Source organism: Lissotriton helveticus, chromosome 3_1, assembly GCF_964261635.1.
Source record: "Lissotriton helveticus chromosome 3_1, aLisHel1.1, whole genome shotgun sequence".
Classification (NCBI taxonomy): Eukaryota; Metazoa; Chordata; class Amphibia; order Caudata; family Salamandridae; genus Lissotriton; species Lissotriton helveticus.
This window is the reverse complement of record NC_136061.1, coordinates 111,734,166-111,756,772: the sequence shown is the minus strand read 5'-3', so window position 1 is coordinate 111,756,772 and position 22,607 is coordinate 111,734,166. Positions and strand designations below refer to the sequence as shown.

At 48.0% G+C, this 22,607-nt stretch overlaps 2 protein-coding genes across 2 annotated transcripts in view; one reads left to right on the top strand and one right to left on the bottom strand.

Annotated features, from left to right (window-relative positions):
• The window catches only part of AIPL1 (AIP like 1 HSP90 co-chaperone), a 212,928-nt gene that overhangs the window by 550 nt on the left and 189,771 nt on the right, over nt 1–22,607 (top strand). The window contains exon 2 of the mRNA XM_078679330.1: nt 7,772–7,951. Coding sequence (XP_078535456.1) covers nt 7,850–7,951 — 102 coding nt within the window. The 5' untranslated portion in view covers nt 7,772–7,849. The remainder of the gene's footprint in view (nt 1–7,771; nt 7,952–22,607) is intronic.
• PIMREG (PICALM interacting mitotic regulator) overlaps nt 1–22,607 on the bottom strand; it is a 665,098-nt gene that overhangs the window by 567,269 nt on the left and 75,222 nt on the right. The gene's annotated exons all lie outside the window — the stretch shown is intronic.

The window sequence follows — 22,607 nt, the reverse complement described above, 5'->3', positions numbered from 1 at the left end:
CACAAGTTACCTTATGCAAGGATACATTCATTTTTTTATGCACTGAGAGATTTAAGCATTAGCCCAGAATCACAGGTTGAGTCAACGCTGAGACGCAACCTGGTTCCCTAGTCGACAGCTCTGACCGTATGCCACAGCCGTTAGGTGCCTTCCCTCTCATTATACACCCTAAAATATACAGCTTTGGTTTATAACTTTGAAATGGTCAATTAACAGCAGTTAACACACTTTGCAAAGGGCATTATCCACCGACGACTCCTTGAGAAAAAGCCCATAATGTTAAAATAGCACCCAGTATGGCTGTTGGGAGCTGTCCAGCTTAGCAGAATACACCTTTTGCTGGACATACCTACTATTACAGGCCCACAGATGGGAGTTGGATGGCTGCCAGCTCATGGCCTCTACCCTGCTAGTCTTCCTGACCTCCACCCCTTGGCGTCAGCAGCTCACCCATGGGAAAGGGAATGGTCAGTTCCTCTGTACCTCTAAAGCAGCATAGCTCCTGTTTTACATTGCTTTCTGCTGTCCGTCGTGGTGTGCTGGCCTCTCCATTTCCCTTGCATAACAACCAGGGTTGTGCGAAATGTGCATGGTTTACTTTCACGTAATGATATGAAATTTCAGGAAAATTACAGAAAATGATGTGCAATTACATGCAATGCGAATCTGCTATTAATGCAACAAGATTCCTTGGGGCAGATTTAAAAGCCCCTTGCAACAACTTTAAGCCCCCGTTGCATCACTTCTTTGACGCAGCGTCGTTGTAAACAATGCGCCACGATTCAACATATGTACAATGTGATGCATCTAGGGCCTTGACCCGGTCTGCAGGGATGTCAGCCCCCACGCCGCGCAGCCCCACCTGACTGCGCCCGTGTCTCTGCCCGTGTATCTGCTCAGCCACTGCTGAGGGAAATCGAGGCCCACCTCCACACGCAGGCTACCACCTGCGCCTCATCCCTGGAGGCCAGTGGTCAGCCGTAGGTTTGCTTTCCTGCTCTAGACTTGCTATATATTGTACTTGCATTGTGCCCCTTCTTCTTATGACCATCTTCTTTTGTATTCTGTGCCTTTATTTTGTGACCGTCCTTCCCGCGTGCTACCGCCACTCTCCCCGCCGCTGCTTCCCCTGCGACCCTGCCCCCCTGCTCCAGACTTGCTCTACATTGTACTTGCATTGTGCCCCTTCTGCTTGTGACCGTCTTCTATTGTATTCTGTGCCTGTATTTTATGACCGTCCTTCCAGAGTGCTACCGCCACTCCCCCCGCCACTGCTTCCCTTCGGCCGCGCCCCTCCTGCTCCAGACCTGCTCTATATTGTACTTGCATTGTGCCGCGTCTGCTTGTGACCATCTCTATTGTATTCTGTGCCTGTATTTTGTGACCGTCCTTCCCGCGTGCTACCGCCACTCTCCCTGCCACTTCTTCCCCTGCGGCACGCCCCCCCCCTGCTCCAGACTTGCTTATATTGTACTTGCATTGTGCCCCTTCTGCTTGTGACCGTCTTCTATTGTGCCTGTATTTGCTCTATATTGTACTTGCATTGCATTGTATTCTGTGCCTGTATTTTGTGACCGTCCTTCCCGCGTGCTACTGCCACTCTCTCCGCCGCTGCTTCTCCCGCGGCCCCGCCCCCCGCTCGCCCTTTCGTCATTCCAGTCCTGCATCTGTATTGTATCTTGTATTGTGCCCCATTTGCCTCTGTGACCGTCCTTATTGTAGTGTATTTTCCGGTTCTGTGACCGTTTCGCCGCGCTTGCCATTCTCTGCCACTTTCTCCGCCGCTGCGTCCGCTGCGGCCCCACCCCCGCTCACCCATTTGTCCTTTCCCCCTCCCAGCTGCTCCTCCCTCTCACCTCCCCTTCTTATGGCGGCCGCTGCCTGGCCGCGTGCAGCGGGCGCGCTGCTAGCGCGCCAAAGGTGCGCCTAAGGCAAGCCCGTCTGCGCCCGTTCGAGCCTGGACCGCCCCCAGGGCCAAGGGATCTGGCCCGACTCCGCTACGATGCCAGCACCCTCCACGACCTCAACCCCGGACAAGAACACATCTGCTACTAGGCCACCCCGAAGCGCACCCAAGGACCCTTCACCTGCCGGAACTGCAGCTTCACCCGCATCCAGCCCACCAAACCACCAACCAAAGAACCCAACTACCTCAGATGCATTCTTCTCAGCACCCGCTCCGCCCGCAAACACGCCGTCGAACTCTGGGCCCTTCTTGACTCTACCTCCCCAGAGGTCGCCTTCCTGATGGAGACCTGGCTGAACCGCACCTCAGCTCCCGACATCGCCATGCCCATCCCAGAAGGCTGCAAGATCACCCGCAGGGACCGTACCAACGGCGTTGGAGGAGGAATCGCCATCATCCACAGGAACACCCTCAGAGTCTCGACCAACACCGACGACACCCTCAGCACAGCCGAACACATGCACTTCCAAATCCACACCAACCCCAACACCACCCTCAGAGGAAACCTCGTCTACAGACCTCCCGGACCCTGACCGCAGTTCAGCTACTCCATCACCAACTTCATCAACACACACGCCCTCGTCTCCACGGACTACATCCTCCTCGGGGACCTGAACTTCCACCTTAAGAACAACAACGACACCAACACCCTGATTGACAACCTCGCCAACCTCGGACTCAGACAGCTCGTGACAACACCCACTACGGCGCCGGCCGCATGCTCGATCCCATCTTCACCGCAAGCCCCCACATCACCTTCAACCACACCACCGAATCTCACTCGACCGACCACCACTGCATTCACTTCACCTTCAGGAAGCCCACCACGCATTACGCACCCAACAGATGCCACGACGCGGCTGGAGCAAAGTCACCGACACCCTCGCCCCACTCAAGACACCCTCCAACAGCCACACCAGCAAGAAAGCCACCTGGTTCACCGAAGACCTCCAGGACTCCAAACGAACATGCCGGAAACTGGAGAAGAAATGGCTCCACGAACAAACACCGGACAGCCACGCAGCCCACAAGAACGCCACCCGCAGGCACCCTCAACTCATCAGAACCGCCAAGAGGGCCTCATTCAAACACCGCCTAGATAACAACGCACACAACAGCAAAGAGCTCTTTAACATTGTGAAAGAACTCTCCAACCCCAGCTCCAACACCAGTGACATCCCACCCTCGCAAGACCTCTGCGACTCGCTGGCCACCTTCATTCACCGCAAGATCGCCGACATCCACGACAGCTTCAAAGCCACAACTGCCCGACAACCACCGCCCCCACGACCACCACCCACACCAACCGCCTGCTCTCCTGGACCAGTACCAATGACGAGGACACCAGCGAGATAATGACACCATCCACTCTGGATCACTGCTAGACCCATGCCCTCACCACCTCTTGAACAAGGACTGCACAGCCATCGCCTCCCATCTCCGAAAAGTAATCAACATCTCCTTCGAGGCAGCAACCTTCCCGGAAAGCTGGAAGCACACAGAGATCAACGCCTTACTCAAGAAACCCAAGGCAGAACCCAAGGACCTCAAGAAGTTTCGACCCATCTCCCTGCTCGTGTTCACAGCAAAGGTCACCGAGACCCGCTACCTCAAGGAGAACAGCATCCTGGACCCATCCCAGCGCGGGTCCCGCAGCAACCACAGCTCCAAAACTGCCCTCATTGCCGCCACCGATGACATCAGGTCCCTGCTTGACAACAGAGAAACAGCGGCCCTCATCCTCCTGGACCTGTCAGCCGCCTGCAACACGTTCTGCCACAATACACTAGGCACATGCCTCCGCGACGCTGGAATCCAAGAGAAGGCCCTGGACTGGACCACGTCCTTCCTCTCCGGCAGAACCCAGAGCGTCCGCCTCCCCCCCCTTCCGCTCCAGTGCCACCGAGATCATCTGCGCATACCCCAGGGCTCTTCCCTCAGCCCGATGCTGTTCAACATCTATATGGCACCCCTCGCCCATGTCGCCCGACAGCATGATCTCAACATCATCTCCTACGCTGACAACACTCAGCTGATCCTCTCTCTCACCAAAGACCCTCACCCTGCCAAAACCAACCTCCACGAAGGCATGAAGAACCTCGCCGAATGGATGAGGTACAGCCGACTGAAGCTGAACTCAGACAAGACGGAGGTCCTTATCCTCGGAAACAACCCTTCTGCCTGGTACGACTCCTGGTGGCCGACCACACTGGGAACCGCCCCAACACCCACTGACCATGCACGCAACCTAGGTGTCATACTCGACTCCACCCTCTCCATGACTAAACAGGTCAAGGCCATCTTCTCATCCTGCTTCAACACCCTCAGAATGCTCCGCAGGATCTTTAAGTAAATCCCCACTGAAACACAAAGAACAGTCACCCAGGCCCTCGTCATCAGCAGACTACGGAAACGCCCTCTACGCAGGAATGTCGGCCAAGTTCCTGGGACGACTGCAACGCATCCAGAACGCCTCGGCACGTCTGATCCTCGACATCCCCTGCTGCAGCCACATCACACCAGCCTGAGAGACCTGCACTGGCTCCCCGTCAACCAGAGTATTACCTTCAAGCTCCTCATCCACGCACACAAAGCTCTCCACAACACAGGCCCAGCATACCTCAACAGACGCCTCAGCTTCTACACCCCCCCCCTGCCAGCTCCGCTCTACCGACCTCGCCCTCGCCACAGTCCCCCGCATATGAAGAACGACCGCCGGCGGCAGATCCTTCTCCCACCTCGCCGCCAAGACCTGGAACACCCTCCCCACCAACCTACGGCAGACTCAAAACCTACTGGCCTTCAGAAGACTCCTCAAGACCTGGCTCTTTGATCAGTAGCAGTACCCTGTCCCCCCCCCACCACCCCCCCCCCCCCCAGCGCCTTGAGACCCTCACGGGTATGTAGTGCGCTTTATAAGTATCTTGATTGATTGATTGATTGATTGATAGGGAGATGCATCACGCTGAAAAGCCCTGCGCTATAATATTCCTGCGTCAGGTATAATGTATGCAGGTTAGGCGTTCCGTCACAAGGAAGCCTTGAAAAAGGGACTCAGTGAAATCTACAAGATTTCACTGAGTAACTTTTACGACGCCACTGCGTCAAAACCGTGCGCCTGCTTGAAGCAGGCTTAATGAGTGACGTGGCATGATGGGATTAGGCCTTCCTGAGCATTGCTGGAGTTGCGTCGTGCTAACGACACGACTCCAGCAATGCGCTACATTTCCGGTAAAAGATGCGTCACGCATCAGTCTGTCCTTGTGCCATGGTGCGCCACATTGTAAATGCAATGCATCCATGGTGGCGTAAGGCTTTTTTTCTGTCACGTAATTTAGCTGATGTATCTCTGCTAATATGCAGAGATGTGCCAGTTCTTGTAAATCTGCCCCCGTGTGTCAACTTTTGACGCATTTCGCAGTAAAAAAACAATAGTACAAAAAGAAAAAGTAGGGTGAGCAACAGCCCTATGCATTATTCCTGTGCTCTCATGGTAAAATGTGATTGTGAACTGTTCATACTTACATGACATGGTGGAACGACGTTGTCTCGCATGTTTTGCGTAACAATCATAACACAAAATAAAGAAATTACTTCTATTATGCTGGCATAATTTCAATTTCCTCTGGGACTACTAACGACAAGGGCTCGAGTCGGGGGTACACAGAGGTACACGGCGTCCCCCCAATCTTTTCACAGGGTGGACGCCGTCCCCCCTGCCAAGAAGCTGGGCCCCACAGAATAAGCTGAACGTGTCCCAGTGTAATTTTCAGACACAGGGACACGTTCAGCATGTGACGTCATTTGCATATTGTCAGCCCCCCCACTTCTTTTTAATAGGACCTGTGCCCTGATAACGACCATTGAGAAGTAGAAAGAAAAAACGAATTGGTATGATTGTTTTTTCTTATTTAAATAAAGACTGACATTCTCCCTTGAGGAGTACAGGGTGAGCTGAACCTATTAGTGTGGAATCAGTACATTAGAGGCAAGTGAAGAATTCGAAGATACATTACGCAGCATGTAATCCGACAATTTTGTATCAATGAGGATTGATACCCTTTTAAATGCAAATCATGAAATCAAGAGTGAATATTACCAGTATACAAATGCAGAATTTACATTGTTACCCAGAAGGCAAGGCAAGTTACATAGTGCCACCAATATTCTCCTACTGCCCAGCGATAGTAGATATGGGTCCTCTCTACACATAACCCATCTGGCTGTATTAAAATATTTGCTAAAAGATGCAATGACGCGAGGTAAGTTTTAGTACCTCTTTTGCTGCATATTTTACAACTTTTTTTTTAGCACGCCCCAGGCAATGAGCCATAAATACTGTAAATTTGCACACCTCTCAGATGAGCCGCTATTTTATCCCGCCCCAGGCGGTAATATGCAAATATGTTAATATTTGCGCACCTTGTAGGTGAGCCGCTTATTTTAGCAGGCCTGGGGTGATGATCTGTAAATACGGTAACGCTGCACACCTCCCAGATGAGGTGACGATATTAGCATACTTGGTGAATTTACAGAAGATTTGTGCTTTCTTTTATGTAAGGCCTTTGATGCTCAAAGAATGACACAACTTCTATTAAAAGCAGGGCCACGTGATGCTTGATGTAAAAAAACTGTTTACCGCTCTCTCATTTTGGGGAAGACTAAGTGACATATGTACAAGCCCCTATTGCCATGGGGACGCCACTTTTTGTGACGTTCCCGTGGCGATCGGGCCTTGCCTTATGTACAAGGAAGGCAGCGTTAAGCCACCTAACGTGGCTTAACGCTGCCTTGTACATAAGGCCCCCTTTCACGCTATGGTTAGCATGAAAGGGGTAGGCCATGGGTGTTGCGGTGGGCGTTCCACCTTAACACCCATTGTATTTGACGCTGCCCCCTATGTACAAGGGTGGCGTACATAGGCGGTAGCGCCAAAATTAACACCAGGAAAACCCTGATCTTAAGGTGGTGAAACAAGGAGAAATGCATTATTTCTCCTCATTTTTGCTTTTTCTATGTATACTGCCTTGTGCAGCACACATGGAAAAAGCTAAATGCCAGGGTTTGTTTAAGAACAGGAAGGTGGCCCTCCCTGTACATAAACAAACCTTTTTTAAAATGCCATTTTGTAACTTCCATGTGTGCTGCTTGACATGAAAGTTACAACATAGCATTTTAGGATTCTTTATGTGCAGAAAGGGACACCTTCCTACACATAACCAATCCTCCACTGCACACACACACCATTGCACTCTGGTGCAAGGGTGCTGGCGTTGGCGCTACACTGCTAAGTGTAGCACCATCGCAGGGGAAGATGTAAGGCTGCACCAAATTCTTGTAAATATGGTGCAGCCTTGCGTTTCCGAAGTGGCGGAGCGTGTTGCTAAGCCCAGGAGGCTAACGACACGCTCCGCCACTTCGTTGTACATATGGCCCTAAATTGGGAAACAGACAACTAGTGCAATATAAACGGGTTGAAAGCTCCAGAAAAGAACACAAAAGAAAGTCCCGCTCCATATATCAAGTTCTAGAAATATTAGCACCAATAGTTTCATACAATGTGTCCACAGCCTCCAGAGGCTGCCCTTAATTTGTGAACTGGACTAGGAATCAGCTAGTGGCGAAATCAATAAGCAAACACAAGCCAGAATGAGCAACATTTGATAGCCCTTTAAAAGAACTATTGCCAAGCATTCTGCGTGGTCTTAGCTGTTGGCCGGAATCATGACCACTGGCCATTTTCACTTAAATAATCTGTTGAAAAAAGAAAGCAAGAATAACCCTCTCCATTGCTTTTGCGGACAGGTGACCTTTCATTTCCGCACGCTGAGGTGTGACGAGGAGCGCACGGTGGTTGACGACAGCAAGCAGGTGGGCAAACCCATGGAAATCATCGTGGGAAACATGTTCAAACTGGACGTCTGGGAGGTCCTGCTGACGTCCATGCGGATCGGGGAGGTGGCAGAGTTCTGGTGTGACGTTATCGTAAGTACCAGGGCGCTCATCCGGTTCCTGCACACACCATGGGACTGAGACTGTATTTTACTCAATATGCCTGTCTGTCAAAATTTCTTGTCAACCCCCCCCCCCATTTTTTTTATTTTAAAAACACATATTTTTGCCATTTTGTCACCCTCCTCAGTGATGACACCCGGGGCGGCCCGAACCCACCCCACCCTCCTTCCTACGCCGCTGCTAACTGTAGCCTCAAAAAAGTAGATAATATTGAAAAACTTCCAGTTTCAAAAATTCTACTGATAGTTTCATAGAATTCGGAGAACCTTTGTATGACAAAAGTATGTGATGATATACACAAATATGCAGCAAAATACACACAGGGAATAGTAAACACTTGTCCCTACGAAAAGAAAGCTGCATATAAGACTCCAAAAAAACAAGGAGGGGGTGCCATCAAAGGCCAGATGTGCTAACTGATTTTCTTGCCTCAAACCCTGCCGTTAGATGAATCGCAGGGCTTGCAAGAAGAAAATGTGATTTTCTAATGTACTAAACCCACCTAGCGATAACTTCTTACTGAATTGGGTTATGAAGTTATAAGGAATCTCTATTTGGAAGGGGCCTGTTTAGGGCGTGCCTTCCAAGTAGCAAACCCTTATGGTATGTATTTATGTTTTGCGTCGTAAAACATTAATATTTTACCAACACGTCAAAGAAGGTGGTATCTCATTTGCAAATGGGAAGGGGCCCCCAAGAGACCCCTTGCCCTTTGTGAATGGCTTCAAAAACATTCATTAGGCGTAGGCAGTGGTACCTGTGACTACTGCCTACTCATAAAAAATAGTTTTACAAACTTTACTCTGTTCTAACACTTTCTGTTTACTTTTAAGGAAAATGGGCTGCATTAAAAAAAAAAATTGCTTTATTTAAAAGCAATCTTAGTTATGGTCGTCTGCTGACCCCAGTAGCCCGCCATTCCCGTAATGGCAGTAAATCGTAGTGGGGCGCATTTTGTGAGGTCGGTCAAATTGTGACCCACTGCTATTCAGTATTTTGTATTAGTACAAAGATCGATTTGCAAAATACCACCGGATTCGCAAAAAGTGAGGGCCGAAATTATGACCACTTTTTGCAAATCCCATCTTAGTACATCTGTCCTCAAGTCCATATTCAAGCCAGTACATTATCAACTGAGATGGCAAGAAGGTCAATCCAGAGGAAATGAGAGTGGAATCAACCTCAAGGAAATATATAGGATTCACAGAAAGTGGTCCGACGGATTTGTTTCAGTCTCATATTTTTGTTTCAGTCTGCTGAACATTTTCTTTGTTTGCTGTTGTTAATTTGACCTGTTAGTTTTTTGATGAATATATCTTTTTTTATGGAATTGACAAAGGGTTTCTGGAGCGGTGTCATTGCCTGTATTACTCTATTCTTCGTTACCATTGGTGTAGAGAAATTTGTAATTGACACTCCTGGAGAAGGCAGTGGGCATTCTGAGATGTGATTTGCTTTGGAAATTTGGGAACTCCCACAAGCATGGACATATGGGCACTCTCAAACTTCTCTCTGGCCTCTTTCCACTCTGGACATGGTTGGAGAGTGTCTCCAGTCTAGGCCCTTCTGGATTGGAAGCACTGGCTCATCCCTAGATTTGTGGGGGTCCAGAAAAAGATCTTTGTCCATTGGAAAAACTTATGTAGAGGAAAATAAATCTGCACTTGATTGAGAGGCTGCATTCTGGGTGAATTGGAGCCTTTGGAAAATGCCACATGCCTGGGATCCTGCACTTGACACATATTTCCATGTGTACAACTGGGAACATATATAAACAGAAAAAAACTTAAAAGATGTAAATCTCCAACTGTACTAAGCGTTTTCTAAATAAAACAACGCAACACAGGTTATAACTTGTACTTTGAAAATTAACCTACAGTAGAGGAGAGCCGCGGTGGTAAAGGTTTAGTATCAAAATGTATTTATGGACTGATTTAGATCTGAGTAAAAGAACAGGCTCCACCAACACCTAAATCTGCCAGGGCCCCACAATGGGTGCCAGCAGCGTTTGTGCTTCGTTACACAGCTGAGTGCTGTGCTGATAACACGGCAAGGCAGTGCAAGCGGCACCATGCTTTTGTACGTGTTCTACCTGGTGGAGACTGGTGGGCACCTGGCTAGGGTGACCAGATCTTGAGAACCAAAAACCGGGACATTTTTGAAAAATAGCAGAAGGACTACAATGTATCATCCATGGAATGGCTCAGCATGACCTCTTTCATCATCTAGGATCACAGAAGATGCATTAAGAAAATACATACAATTTAATTTTTACAACCAACACCACACCAATTAATTAACTTGCTTACTTATAACGGCTGCTAGCTAGCACAGCTTTAGAACAACCTAAAAATTGCCGAAATCTGCCAGGACAACTGGTGAAACCCCGGGACTGTCCGGGCAAATCCGGGACATCTGGTCACCCTACACCTTGCAGACACATGATGAGAGCTAAGACCCCCTCCAAGTCCTGGTAAATCCTGAGGACCTCTCCTGCGCACTGGTCACCCCTTACCCTAAATGAGCACATATGTCTTTGTTAGACATTGCTCTCTCATGAGCCCTTGCGTCACTTTTACGCCGCTGGTGCGTCACTTTTAGTGACGCACCAGTGGAGAAAAAAATGTGCCTTGTTGCACCACATTTACAAAGTGACGCATCTAAGCAGATGTGTCACTTTGTAAACCCCTGCGCAACATTACACCTGCGTCAGGTATAATGTGTGCAGAGTGGGCGTTCCACCGCAAAAAGCCTCGTAATAGTGACGCAGTGAAATCTATGAGATTTCACTGCGTCACTTTCAAAATCTTGCGTCTGCCTCACAGCAGGCGTAAGACTGACGCAAGCCCTTTCACATGAGGCATTCCCCATGTGAAAGGACGCATTGCTGGAGTTGCGTCACTTTTGTGACACATTCCAGCAATGTGTGACTTTTGCGCTTACGGATACGTCAGAAATACTGACGTATCTGTAACTCCTTGCGACATGATGCGTCATACTGTAAATATGACGCATCATTGGTGTCGTAAGGAGGGCGCAATGAAAAGTGACGCATCGCTGTTTTCACGCAGCGATGGGTCACTTTTCATAAATGAGGCCCTCAGTATCTAGCTCTACAGAGCAGGCTTCAGTGTATTTTAACTGGCTGGGCACAGACGTTCATTGGACAGTCACACTCTGAAACTACTCTTGTCTCAGATACTAGTGGTGTACTACTTTGCATGTTCAGAGTAGTAATCTCTATCCGCAGGTAGGCACAAATTCACAGGTGCAGATTTACTATTTTTTTCTGAATAAAACCCATCGTTTATTTTGAAAAAGGAGTGAAATATATCATATTCTGATTGGGCATATTTACATACCAGGAACCTAAAAGTGAAACATTTACATTGTCAGTAGTTATCATAAAACTTCTGGAACAAGGTTAGACACATTAAAATATGAACTTGTGCTTCAGATGTTACATCAGCAGGAAGCCTATTTCACAGCATAACCGTTCGCATTGCTAATTAATTCCTGGTTTAATGAAATTACCGCAGATCCCTCCTTCGTTCCTAAACAAGTCTCCATTTGCAATTCTCATTGGGACAAAGTTTACTTCTTTCCTCCTCTGTGGCCTGCCTGATTTCACAGACAAGTTAAATTCATCAATAGCTCAGGGTTAATTATTTTGGCCTGTTTTTATCCGCCTCACTCTTGGACATACTGAGAAAAATTCGACCAGTTTACTTTTTCTATTAATTTATGCAAAGTTGTTCTTCGAAGTCCGATTGCCTAAAGTATGAAATTGAAAGTCAATCGAGAATTCATCGAACTTTCAAAGTCATTGTACAACATATCTGTCATTGACTGTTCTGAAGCCTGTTAGTTTATGGAATGCTACGCCAAGCTTTCAATAATTTTATCTACCCCAAAGCCCTTGACGGTAAACAGATCAATATGTATGTAGGTTAAATTGAAGAAATTCTCTGATGGACGGAGTTAGTCCTACTTCTCGCCATTTTCTTAATTTTCACAGAATACGTTTAATCTGCGTGATGTTCTAAAACATAAAGGCATAGATGCATCAAGGTAAAATCCGCTCGCAAAGGGGCAGATTCTCAGATTCTGCCCCTTTGCAACCGGTATTTTTGCATTTGGGATGCACCATCCCAAATGCAAAAATCGCAAATTAAGAAATCGCAAAATTGCGATTTCTTGCATTTAAGGAATCTCAAATTGTGTTCCTTAAATGCAATGCATTAAAGTTGAAAAAATAATGATTTCGCTAATAGGGATCGCAAATTACCATGAAGTTGAACTTCATGGTTATTTGCAAAAACTTTGTAAAATGCACTAAAGTGCATTTTTCACAGTTTCATGTTGCGCACACAGTGTGCAACATATGTGCACAGATCAATTTCGGGGGTTCAACAGGGTGTCCTTTGGACACCCCTGCACCCTTGAAATCGCATTCTCAATTTGCGATTCGCTAATTGCGATTCACAAATTGAGAATGTCTTCCCATTCATTCCTATGGGCCTCTAGGCCAATAGGAATGAATGGGGAGGTATTCCTTAAGTGCGAATCACATTTTGCGAGTCGAAATTAAGTAATTTTAAAAAATCGCTATTTTTTTAGTGATTTCTTCATGCATTGCATTTTGCTATTCCTTAATAGCGAATTGTTATTTTTCGCTATTAAGGAATAGCAAAATGGGTTCTTGATGCATCTGGGGGAAAATATCTGCCTTGGATTGTGTGATCTGGGGAAGGAAACATTAATGCATATGGTTTGTATGGTCAAGCCTTCTACAAGCCCAATGGAAAGGGGGTGTTGAGAGGCTGCACTGATTTCAACGAGTGGGTCAAATCTTAAAACAACTTGGTGTTTTGTTAAATTCAATGATTTTGTAATTCGGCGTTTAAAATCGCAAAATTAGGGCTCAAGGGGCATATGAATGAAATGGCCTTTTTGCGAGTCCTTAATAGCGATTTTTTGCGAATCGATATTATGGACTCACAAAATGCTATGTATGTAGGAATCGCAATAATAATTGTGATTCCTACATATTCCTTATTTGCAAATCGCAAGGATTAACTTCCCATTCATTCCTATGGGCCTAGAGGCTCAGAGGAATGAATGAGTAGACATTCGCAATTTGCGAGTACCCATTAGGTACTCGCAAATTGCGAATGCAATTTCAAGGGTGCAAGGGTATCAAAAGGACACCCTGTTGCACCCCTAATATATGTATGTGTGCACATATGGAGCCAAACATGCCCTAAGGGCATGTATGTGCGCCACATGGCACTTTGAAAAATGCAAGATGGTGCATTTTTCAAAGAAATTGCAAATTACCACCAACCTGAAGTTGGTGGTAATTTGCGATTTTTTAAGCCAAAATCAAACAACTTGGGTGCTTCCTAAATTGCATTTAAGGAATCGCAATTTGCGATTCCTTAAATGCATTCGCAAAGTAGGGAATCGCAAATTTTGATATTCCCTATTTTGCAAGGGCCTTGTCGGATAATACATCCCAAAAGGCTTTATCCCGTTGGCAAAGGGGCTGATTCTCAGAACTGGAAAAGGGTTTGAGACATGTGCCCCCAAATCTCTTTGAGTTTATGTATTGATGCTTTGTGGTCACTTGTGGATTTTACTACTAATTCTACCCTGGCATGTATTTTAAAACATCACAGAACATGAATTATTGGGCGATAAAGATACACGTATGTCTATAGCCCTGTCATAGAAGAAGTACCTAAATATGTTCCTATTTTTACAGAATGAGCATTTGGAAACAGTTTCACTTGCAATGGCGAAGTGAAAAACATAATTGTGTGATCCTCACTTGTGTAACTACTTAATGACAAAGTTGCGTTTTTGTGATTATTTTTATTCATATTACATAACTAAACGAGAGCAGAGTACAGAAGAAGACCTCTAGCCAAGTGTTTGAAAGATAAAACGAAGAGCATTAGTTCCATGAGCAGCTTGGATTCCTACTTACAGTGTAAGTGTAAGATGTGAGAATCACTGAGAGTGTATCTTCAGCAGATGGTTGCAATCCCTTCTTCTGCCGCCTCATCAATCTCCAATTTATGTTAATCAGATTAATACAAGCCTGGGTCCGCGCGCTGACAACCTGACTCTGATGGCAGATAAGGAACGCTGCAGTGCACAGGGCCCGGGAGCCTGTGACGCTCGGTACACGTCACACTGCAGGAAGTAATCAGAGCATTTAAAGGGACCGTCCAGGGCAGACAACAGCAGCAGCCCTCTGTACCCAGCCCTGCATCTCTGAAACCAGCAATAGGCATTCTGGAATCTTGCTTTGCTTGATGATGTTAGCTGGGGTTTTGTGTAATTATTCCTTAAATGGCCTCTCTCTAAAATATTCTGAAAACCACGTCAACTGAACACCAGTCGTGGAAACAAAGTTGTCAGCCTTATTGTCAAAGCTATAAGAGTGTGTAAGTCTGATCACACATGCAAGGGACTTTTGACGAGAGAAAAATGGCGTTTGTGATGCTCAGAAGTCAGTTTAGCAGTCGTGAAAGTATTTACTCACTCTGAGGTTTCAGTGTGAGTAAACCTCCTCCAATGAGTCACTAGATGAGGTGTGAGCATTCCCAGGCAGGGGGTTCCTGGTTGTTTGTGAATGCCCACACACACTTGTGTGTAATCACCAACCGTTTTCTGGTCCCTTCTCATCCTGGTAATGGTCGGGGATTTACTCCTGTCATGGGCAGGAGTAACTTGTTTTCTGTGAAGGGGGATGGGAGGGAACACCTCACCCCGCTCCCTTGTGAGCACCAACATTTGCTACAGTGATCGGAAGGGAGACTGTCTATTTGCGTCAATAGTGAAGGGGAAGCGCACCGCAGCAAGGTAGATTCCCACTCGCTATAAATATCCAGTTATTTATTTATTTACTGATTGATTTGTTTTTTATAAATGCTCTGGCACCCATTTGCATCATAGCACTTTGACAGTCAGGCATGTAGAAGAAAGGGAACGAGAGCAGATTAGCAAAACATATAGTTCAACTGTTTACCAACCACAGCAGGTAAAACAATCTTGCACGTCATCAAGTCCTTTCCAGAAGAGATGACCCAAAATACCAATCACTTGTTCCCACAGGTGTATTCATGGAAAAGTGAACTCATTGCTTATCCTGACGCACCTAACCATTGCCTATCACTCACTCACCCCATCGGAAAGTCCTTTCATGTACATCTGACCGAGGATCCATTGCCGCAGCCTGAAGTGTACTGCTCAAATCAGGAGGAGGCTTTTTATGAATGGTTACCTGCGCCCTAGCCTGAAGTAGCTGAGTCCACTCCTGGTACACCACCACTACCACCACTGCCACCACCACAACCACATCAGACAGCTTACTGCACCCTAGCCTGAAGGCGGTTACACCGCCAACACCGCCACTGCCACCAGCACCACCACAGCAGAGTGCTAACTGCACCCTACCCTGAAGGCGTTGAGTCCACTCCTAGTACACAGCCACCACCACCATCACCAGCCAGTGGCATAACATAGGCCCCTGCAGCCTCCGCGGAGCGCAGGGGGTCTTCAAACTCCGGGGGCCTCATCCGCCAGTGCCATGGGCGGTGAATTCCTGTTTGATTCTAGAGGGGGCCTCTACACAGAGCTTGCAGTTGGGCCCTCTCAAGTTTCGTTACGCCACTGCCACCAGTACCGCCACCACCACCCCAGCACCACTACATTAGAGTGCTAACTGCACACTAGTCCACTCCTGGTACACAGACACCTCCAGCATCACCACCAGCACTACCGCCACCACAGCAGAGCGCTAACTGCACCCTAGTCTGAACGCGCTGACTGCACTTCTGGTACACCACCACCGCCACCCCAAGCACCACCGCGAGCACTACCACCACCACCAGCTCCACCACAGAATAGTGCTAACTGCATCCTAGTCTGAACATGCTGAGTCCACTCCTGGTACACCGCGACCACCACTCCCACAGCAGAGTGCAACAGTGATACCTTGGCAACAAGAGATCCACAGATTAGTAGCCACTCTATGAAATAAATCTTCACAGTTGATATTCGATAGCAAAGGTGTTAATGGTAAAGTAGATTACTGACTCCCTGAGGGATAACAGCTTGATACAAAGTTTGTAGACTGTTTGAAAGATAAAATATAGCTTTAGATCACTGAGCAGCTTGGAGCCTTACTTACAGAGTGGGTGTAACATTTAAGAATCACTGAGAGTGTATTTTCAGCAGATGGTTGAAATCTCTTCTTCTGCCACCTCAATACAAAGGCTGGTGATACAAAAGGGGCTGACAAGATGAGTTACTTGTCCCAAAGAATTATATGTTAAGTGGAAACAACGCATGTCGGGACTCAGGCTCTCCACACCACTGGAGTCAAGCTATCCAGGCTGAATGAAGGCTGATAGCCAGAAACCGGTCCTTGGATGCTTGATTCCGGTCTGGGAAAGACATGGCTTGGTAGTTCGGACTGGACTGTTCCCATGAGGCACAGGGTCAGAGCTGATTTGCATATAGCCAGTGTCTAACCCAGGGTGGTGTGGAGTGCAAAAAAAACGATGGATTTAGGCCCAGATCATTGTACTGGGGTGAATGTATGACATTGTTCTACATTCTGTCCATCAACTGTGTTTTTTGCAATTTTCACCCCGAGTGTGCTGGGTATGCTCAGACGTGAGTCCCAGGTTCTCCACACCACTGGACTCAAGCTATCCAGGCTGATGAAGGATGATAGCCGGAAACCGGTCCTTGGATGCTTGATTCCGGTCTGGGAAAGACATGGCTTGGTAGTTCGGACTCGACTGTTCCCATGAGGCACAGGGTCAGAGCTGATTTGCATATAGCCAGTGTCTAACCCAGGGTGGTGTGGAGTTCAAAAAAACGATGGATTTAGGCCCAGATCCTTGTACTGGGGTGAATGTATGACATTGTCCTACATTCTGTCCATCAACTGTGTTTTTTGTAATTTTCATCCCGAGTGGGCTGCGTATGCTCAGACGTGAGTCCCAGGCTCTCCTCACCACTGGAGTCAAGCTATCCAGGCTGAATGAAAGCTGATAGCCAGAAACCGGTCCTTGGATGCTTGATTCCGGTCTGGGAAAGACATGGCTTGGCAGTTCGGACTGGACTGTTCCCATGAGGCACAGGGTCAGAGCTGATTTGTATATAGCCAGTGTCTAAACCAGGGTGGTGTGGAGTGCAAAAAAACGATGGATTTAGGCCCAGATCATTGTACTGGGGTGAATGTATGACATTGTTCTACATTCTGTCCATCAACTGTGTTTTTTGCAATTTTCACCCCGAGTGGGCTGGGTATGCTCAGACGTAAGTCCCAGGCTCTCCACACCACTGGAGTCAAGCTATCCAGGCTGATGAAGGCTGATAGCCAGAAAACGGTCCTTGGATGCTTGATTCCGGTCTGGGAAAGTCATGGCTTGGTAGTTCGGACTGGACTGTTCCCATGAGGCACAGGGTCAGAGCTGATTTGCATATAGCCAGTGTCTAACCCAGGGTGGTGTGGAGTGCAAAAAAACGATGGATTTAGGCCCAGATCCTTGTACTGGGGTGAATGTATGACATTGTTCTACATTCTGTCCATCAACTGTGTTGTTTGCAATTTTCACCCCGAATGGGCTGGGTATGCTCAGACGTGAATCCCAGGCTCTCCACACCACTGGAGTCAAGCTATCCAGGCTGAATGAAGGCTGATACCCAGAAACCGGTCCTTGGATGCTTGATTCCGGTCTGGGAAAGACATGGCTTGGTAGTTCGGACTGGACTGTTCCCATGAGGCACAGGGTCAGAGCTGATTTGCACATAGCCAGTGTCTAACCCAGGGTGGTGTGGAGTGCAAAAAAACGATGGATTTAGGCCCAGATCCTTGTACTGGGGTGAAGGTATGACATTGTTCTACATTCTGTCCATCAACTGTGTTTTTTGCAATTTTCACCCCGAGTGGGCTGGGTATGCTCAGATGTGAGTCCTAGGCTCTCCACACCACTGGAGTCAAGCTATCCAGGCTGATGAAGGCTGATAGCCAGAAACCGGTCCTTGGATGCTTGATTCCGGTCTGGGAAAGACATGGCTTTGTAGTTCGGACTGGACTGTTCCCATGAGGCACAGGGTCAGAGCTGATTTGCATATAGCCAGTGTCTAACCCAGGGTGGTGTGGAGTGCAAAAAAAGATGGATTTGTGCCCAGATCATTGTACTGGGGAGAATGTATGACATTGTTCTACATTCTGTCCATCAACTGTGTTTTTTGCAATTTTCACCCCGAATGGGCTGGGTATGCTCAGATGTGAGTCCCAGGCTCTCCACACCACTGGAGTCAAGCTATCCAGGCTGAATGAAGGCTGATAGCCAGAAACTGGTCCTTGGATGCTTGATTCCGGTCTGGGAAAGACATGGCTTGGTAGTTCGGACTGGACTGTTCCCATGAGGCACAGGGTCAGAGCTGATTTGCATATAGCCAGGTCTAACCCAGGGTGGTGTCGAGTGCAAAAAAACGATGGATTTAGGCCCAGATCCTTGTACTGGGGTGAATGTATGACATTGTTCTACATTCTGTCCATCAACTGTGTTGTTTGCAATTTTCACCCCGAATGGGCTGGGTATGCTCAGACGTGAATCCCAGGCTCTCCACACCACTGGAGTCAAGCTGTCCAGGCTAATGAAAGCTGATACCCAGACACTGGTCCTTGGATGCTTGATTCCGGTCTGGGAAAGACATGGCTTGGTAGTTCGGACTGGACTGTTCCCATGAGGCACAGGGTCAGAGCTGATTTGCACATAGCCAGTGTCTAACCCAGGTTGGTGTGGAGTGCAAAAAAACGATGGATTTAGGCCCAGATCCTTGTACTGGGGTGAAGGTATGACATTGTTCTACATTCTGTCCATCAACTGTGTTTTTTGCAATTTTCACCCCGAGTGGGCTGGGTATGCTCAGATGTGAGTCCTAGGCTCTCCACACCACTGGAGTCAAGCTATCCAGGCTGATGAAGGCTGATAGCCAGAAACCGGTCCTTGGATGCTTGATTCCGGTCTGGGAAAGACATGGCTTTGTGGTTCGGACTGGACTGTTCCCATGAGGCACAGGGTCAGAGCTGATTTGCATATAGCCAGTGTCTAACCCAGGGTGGTGTGGAGTGCAAAAAAGGATGGATTTGGGCCCAGATCATTGTACTGGGGAGAATGTATGACATTGTTCTACATTCTGTCCATCAACTGTGTTTTTTGCAATTTTCACCCCGAATGGGCTGGGTATGCTCAGATGTGAGTCCCAGGCTCTCCACACCACTGGAGTCAAGCTATCCAGGCTGAATGAAGGCTGATAGCCAGAAACTGGTCCTTGGATGCTTGATTCCGGTCTGGGAAAGACATGGCTTGGTAGTTCGGACTGGACTGTTCCCATGAGGCACAGGGTCAGAGCTGATTTGCACATAGCCAGTGTCTAACCCAGGGTGGTGTGGAGTGCAAAAAAACAATGGATTTAGGCCCAGATCCTTGTACTGGGGTGAATGTATGACATTGTTCTACAATCTGTCCATCAACTGTGTTTTTTGCAATTTTCACCCGAGTGGGCTGGGTATGCTCAGACGTGAGTCCCAGGCTCTCCACACCACTGGAGTTAAGCTATCCAGACTGATGAAGGCTGATAGCCAGAAACCGGTCCTTGGATGCTTGATTCCGGTCTGGGAAAGACATGGCTTAGTAGTTCGGACAGGACTGTTCCCATGAGGCACAGGGTCAGAGTTGATTTGCGTATAGCCAGTGTCTAACCCAGGGTGGTGTGGAGTGCAAAAAAACGATGGATTTAGGCCCAGATCCTTGTACTGGGGTGAATGTATGACATTGTTCTACATTCTGTCCATCAACTGTGTTTTTTGCAATTTTCACCCCGAGTGGGCTGGGTATGCTCAGACGTGAGTCCCAGGCTCTCCACACCACTGGAGTCAAGCTATCCAGGCTGGATGAAGGCTAATAGCCAGAAACCGGTCCTTGGATGCTTGATTCCAGTCTGGGAAAGACATGGCTTGGTAGTTCAGACTGGACTGTTCCCATGAGGCACAAGGTCAGAGCTGATTTGCATATAGCCAGTGTCTAACCCAGGGTGGTGTGGAGTGCAAAAAAACAATGGATTTAGGCCCAGATCATTGTACTGGGGTGAATGTATGACATTGTTCTACATTCTGTCCATCAACTGTGTTTTTTGCAATTTTCACCCCGAGTGGGCTGGGTACGCTCAGACGTGAGTCCCAGGCTCTCCACACCACTGGAGTCAAGCTATCCAGGCTGAATGAAGACGGATAGCCGGAAACCGGTCCTTGGATGCTTGATTCAGGTCTGGGAAAGACATGGCTTGGCAGTTCGGACTGGACTGTTCCCATGAGGCACAGGGTCAGAGCTGATTTGCATATAGCCAGTGTCTAACCCAGGGTGGTGTGGAGTGCAAAAAAACGATGGATTTAGGCCCAGATCCTTGCACTGGGGTGAATGTATGACATTGTTCTACATTCTGTCCATCAACTGTGTTTTTTGCAATTTTCACCCCGAGTGGGCTGGGTATGCTCAGACGTGAGTCCCAGGCTCTTCACACCACTGGAGTCAAGCTATCCAGGCTGAATGAAGGCTGATAGCCAGAAACCGGTCCTTGGATGCTTGATTCCGGTCTGGGAAAGACATGGCTTGGTAGTTCGGACTGGACTGTTCCCATGAGGCACAAGGTCAGAGCTGATTTGCATATAGCCAGTGTCTAACCCAGGGTGGTGTGGAGTGCAAAAAAACGATGTATTTAGGCCCAGATCATTGTACTGGGGTTAATGTATGACATTGTTCTACATTCTGTCCATCAACTGTGTTTTTTGCAATTTTCACCCCGAGTGGGCTGGGTATGCTCAGACGTGAGTCCCAGGCTCTCCACACCACTGGAGTCAAGCTATCCAGGCTGAATGAAGGCTGATAGCCAGAAACCGGTCCTTGGATGCTTGATTCCGGTCTGGGAAAGACATGGCTTGGTAGTTCGGACTAGACTGTTCCCAAGAGGCACAGGGTCAGAGCCGATTTGCATATAGCCAGTGTCTAACCCAGGGTGGTGTGGAGTGCAAAAAAACGATGGATTTAGGCCCAGATCATTGTACTGGGGTGAATGTATGACATTGTTCTACATTCTGTCCATCAACTGTGTTTTTTGCAATTTTCACCCCAAATGGGCTGGGTATGCTCAGATGTGAGTCCCAGGCTCTCCACACCACTGGAGTCAAGCTATCCAGGCTGAATGAAGGCTTATAGCCAGAAACTGGTCCTTGGATGCTTGATTCCGGTCTGGGAAAGACATGGCTTGGTAGTTCGGACTGGACTGTTCCCATGAGGCACAGGGTCAGAGCTGATTTGCACATAGCCAGTGTCTAACCCAGGGTGGTGTGGAGTGCAAAAAAACAATGGATTTAGGCCCAGATCCTTGTACTGGGGTGAATGTATGACATTGTTCTACATTCTGTCCATCAACTGTGTTTTTTGCAATTTTCACCCGAGTGGGCTGGGTATGCTCAGACGTGAGTCCCAGGCTCTCCACACCACTGGAGTCAAGCTATCCAGGCTGATGAAGGCTGATAGCCAGAAACCGGTCCTTGGATGCTTGATTCCGGTCTGGGAAAGACATGGCTTAGTAGTTCGGACAGGACTGTTCCCATGAGGCACAGGGTCAGAGTTGATTTGCGTATAGCCAGTTTCTAACCCAGGGTGGTGTGGAGTGCAAAAAAACGATGGATTTAGGCCCAGATCCTTGTACAGGGGTGAATGTATGACATTGTTCTACATTCTGTCCATCAACTGTGTTTTTTGAAATTTTCACCCCGAGTGGGCTGGGTATGCTCAGACGTGAGTCCCAGGCTCTCCACACCACTGGAGTCAAGCTATCCAGGCTGGATGAAGGCTGATAGCCAGAAACCGGTCCTTGGATGCTTGATTCCAGTCTGGGAAAGACATGGCTTGGTAGTTCGGACTGGACTGTTCCCATGAGGCACAAGGTCAGAGCTGATTTGCATATAGCCAGTGTCTAACCCAGGGTGGTGTGGAGTGCAAAAAAACAATGGATTTAGGCCCAGATCATTGTACTGGGGTGAATGTATGACATTGTTCTACATTCTGTCCATCAACTGTGTTTTTTGCAATTTTCACCCCGAGTGGGCTGGGTACGCTCAGACGTGAGTCCCAGGCTCTCCACACCACTGGAGTCAAGCTATCCAGGCTGAATGAAGACGGATAGCCGGAAACCGGTCCTTGGATGCTTGATTCAGGTCTGGGAAAGACATGGCTTGGCAGTTCGGACTGGACTGTTCCCATGAGGCACAGGGTCAGAGCTGATTTGCATATAGCCAGTGTCTAACCCAGGGTGGTGTGGAGTGCAAAAAAACGATGGATTTAGGCCCAGATCCTTGCACTGGGGTGAATGTATGACATTGTTCTACATTCTGTCCATTAACTGTGTTTTTTGCAATTTTCACCCCGAGTGGGCTGGGTATGCTCAGACGTGAGTCCCAGGCTCTCCACACCACTGGAGTCAAGCTATCCAGGCTGGATGAAGGCTAATAGCCAGAAACCGGTCCTTG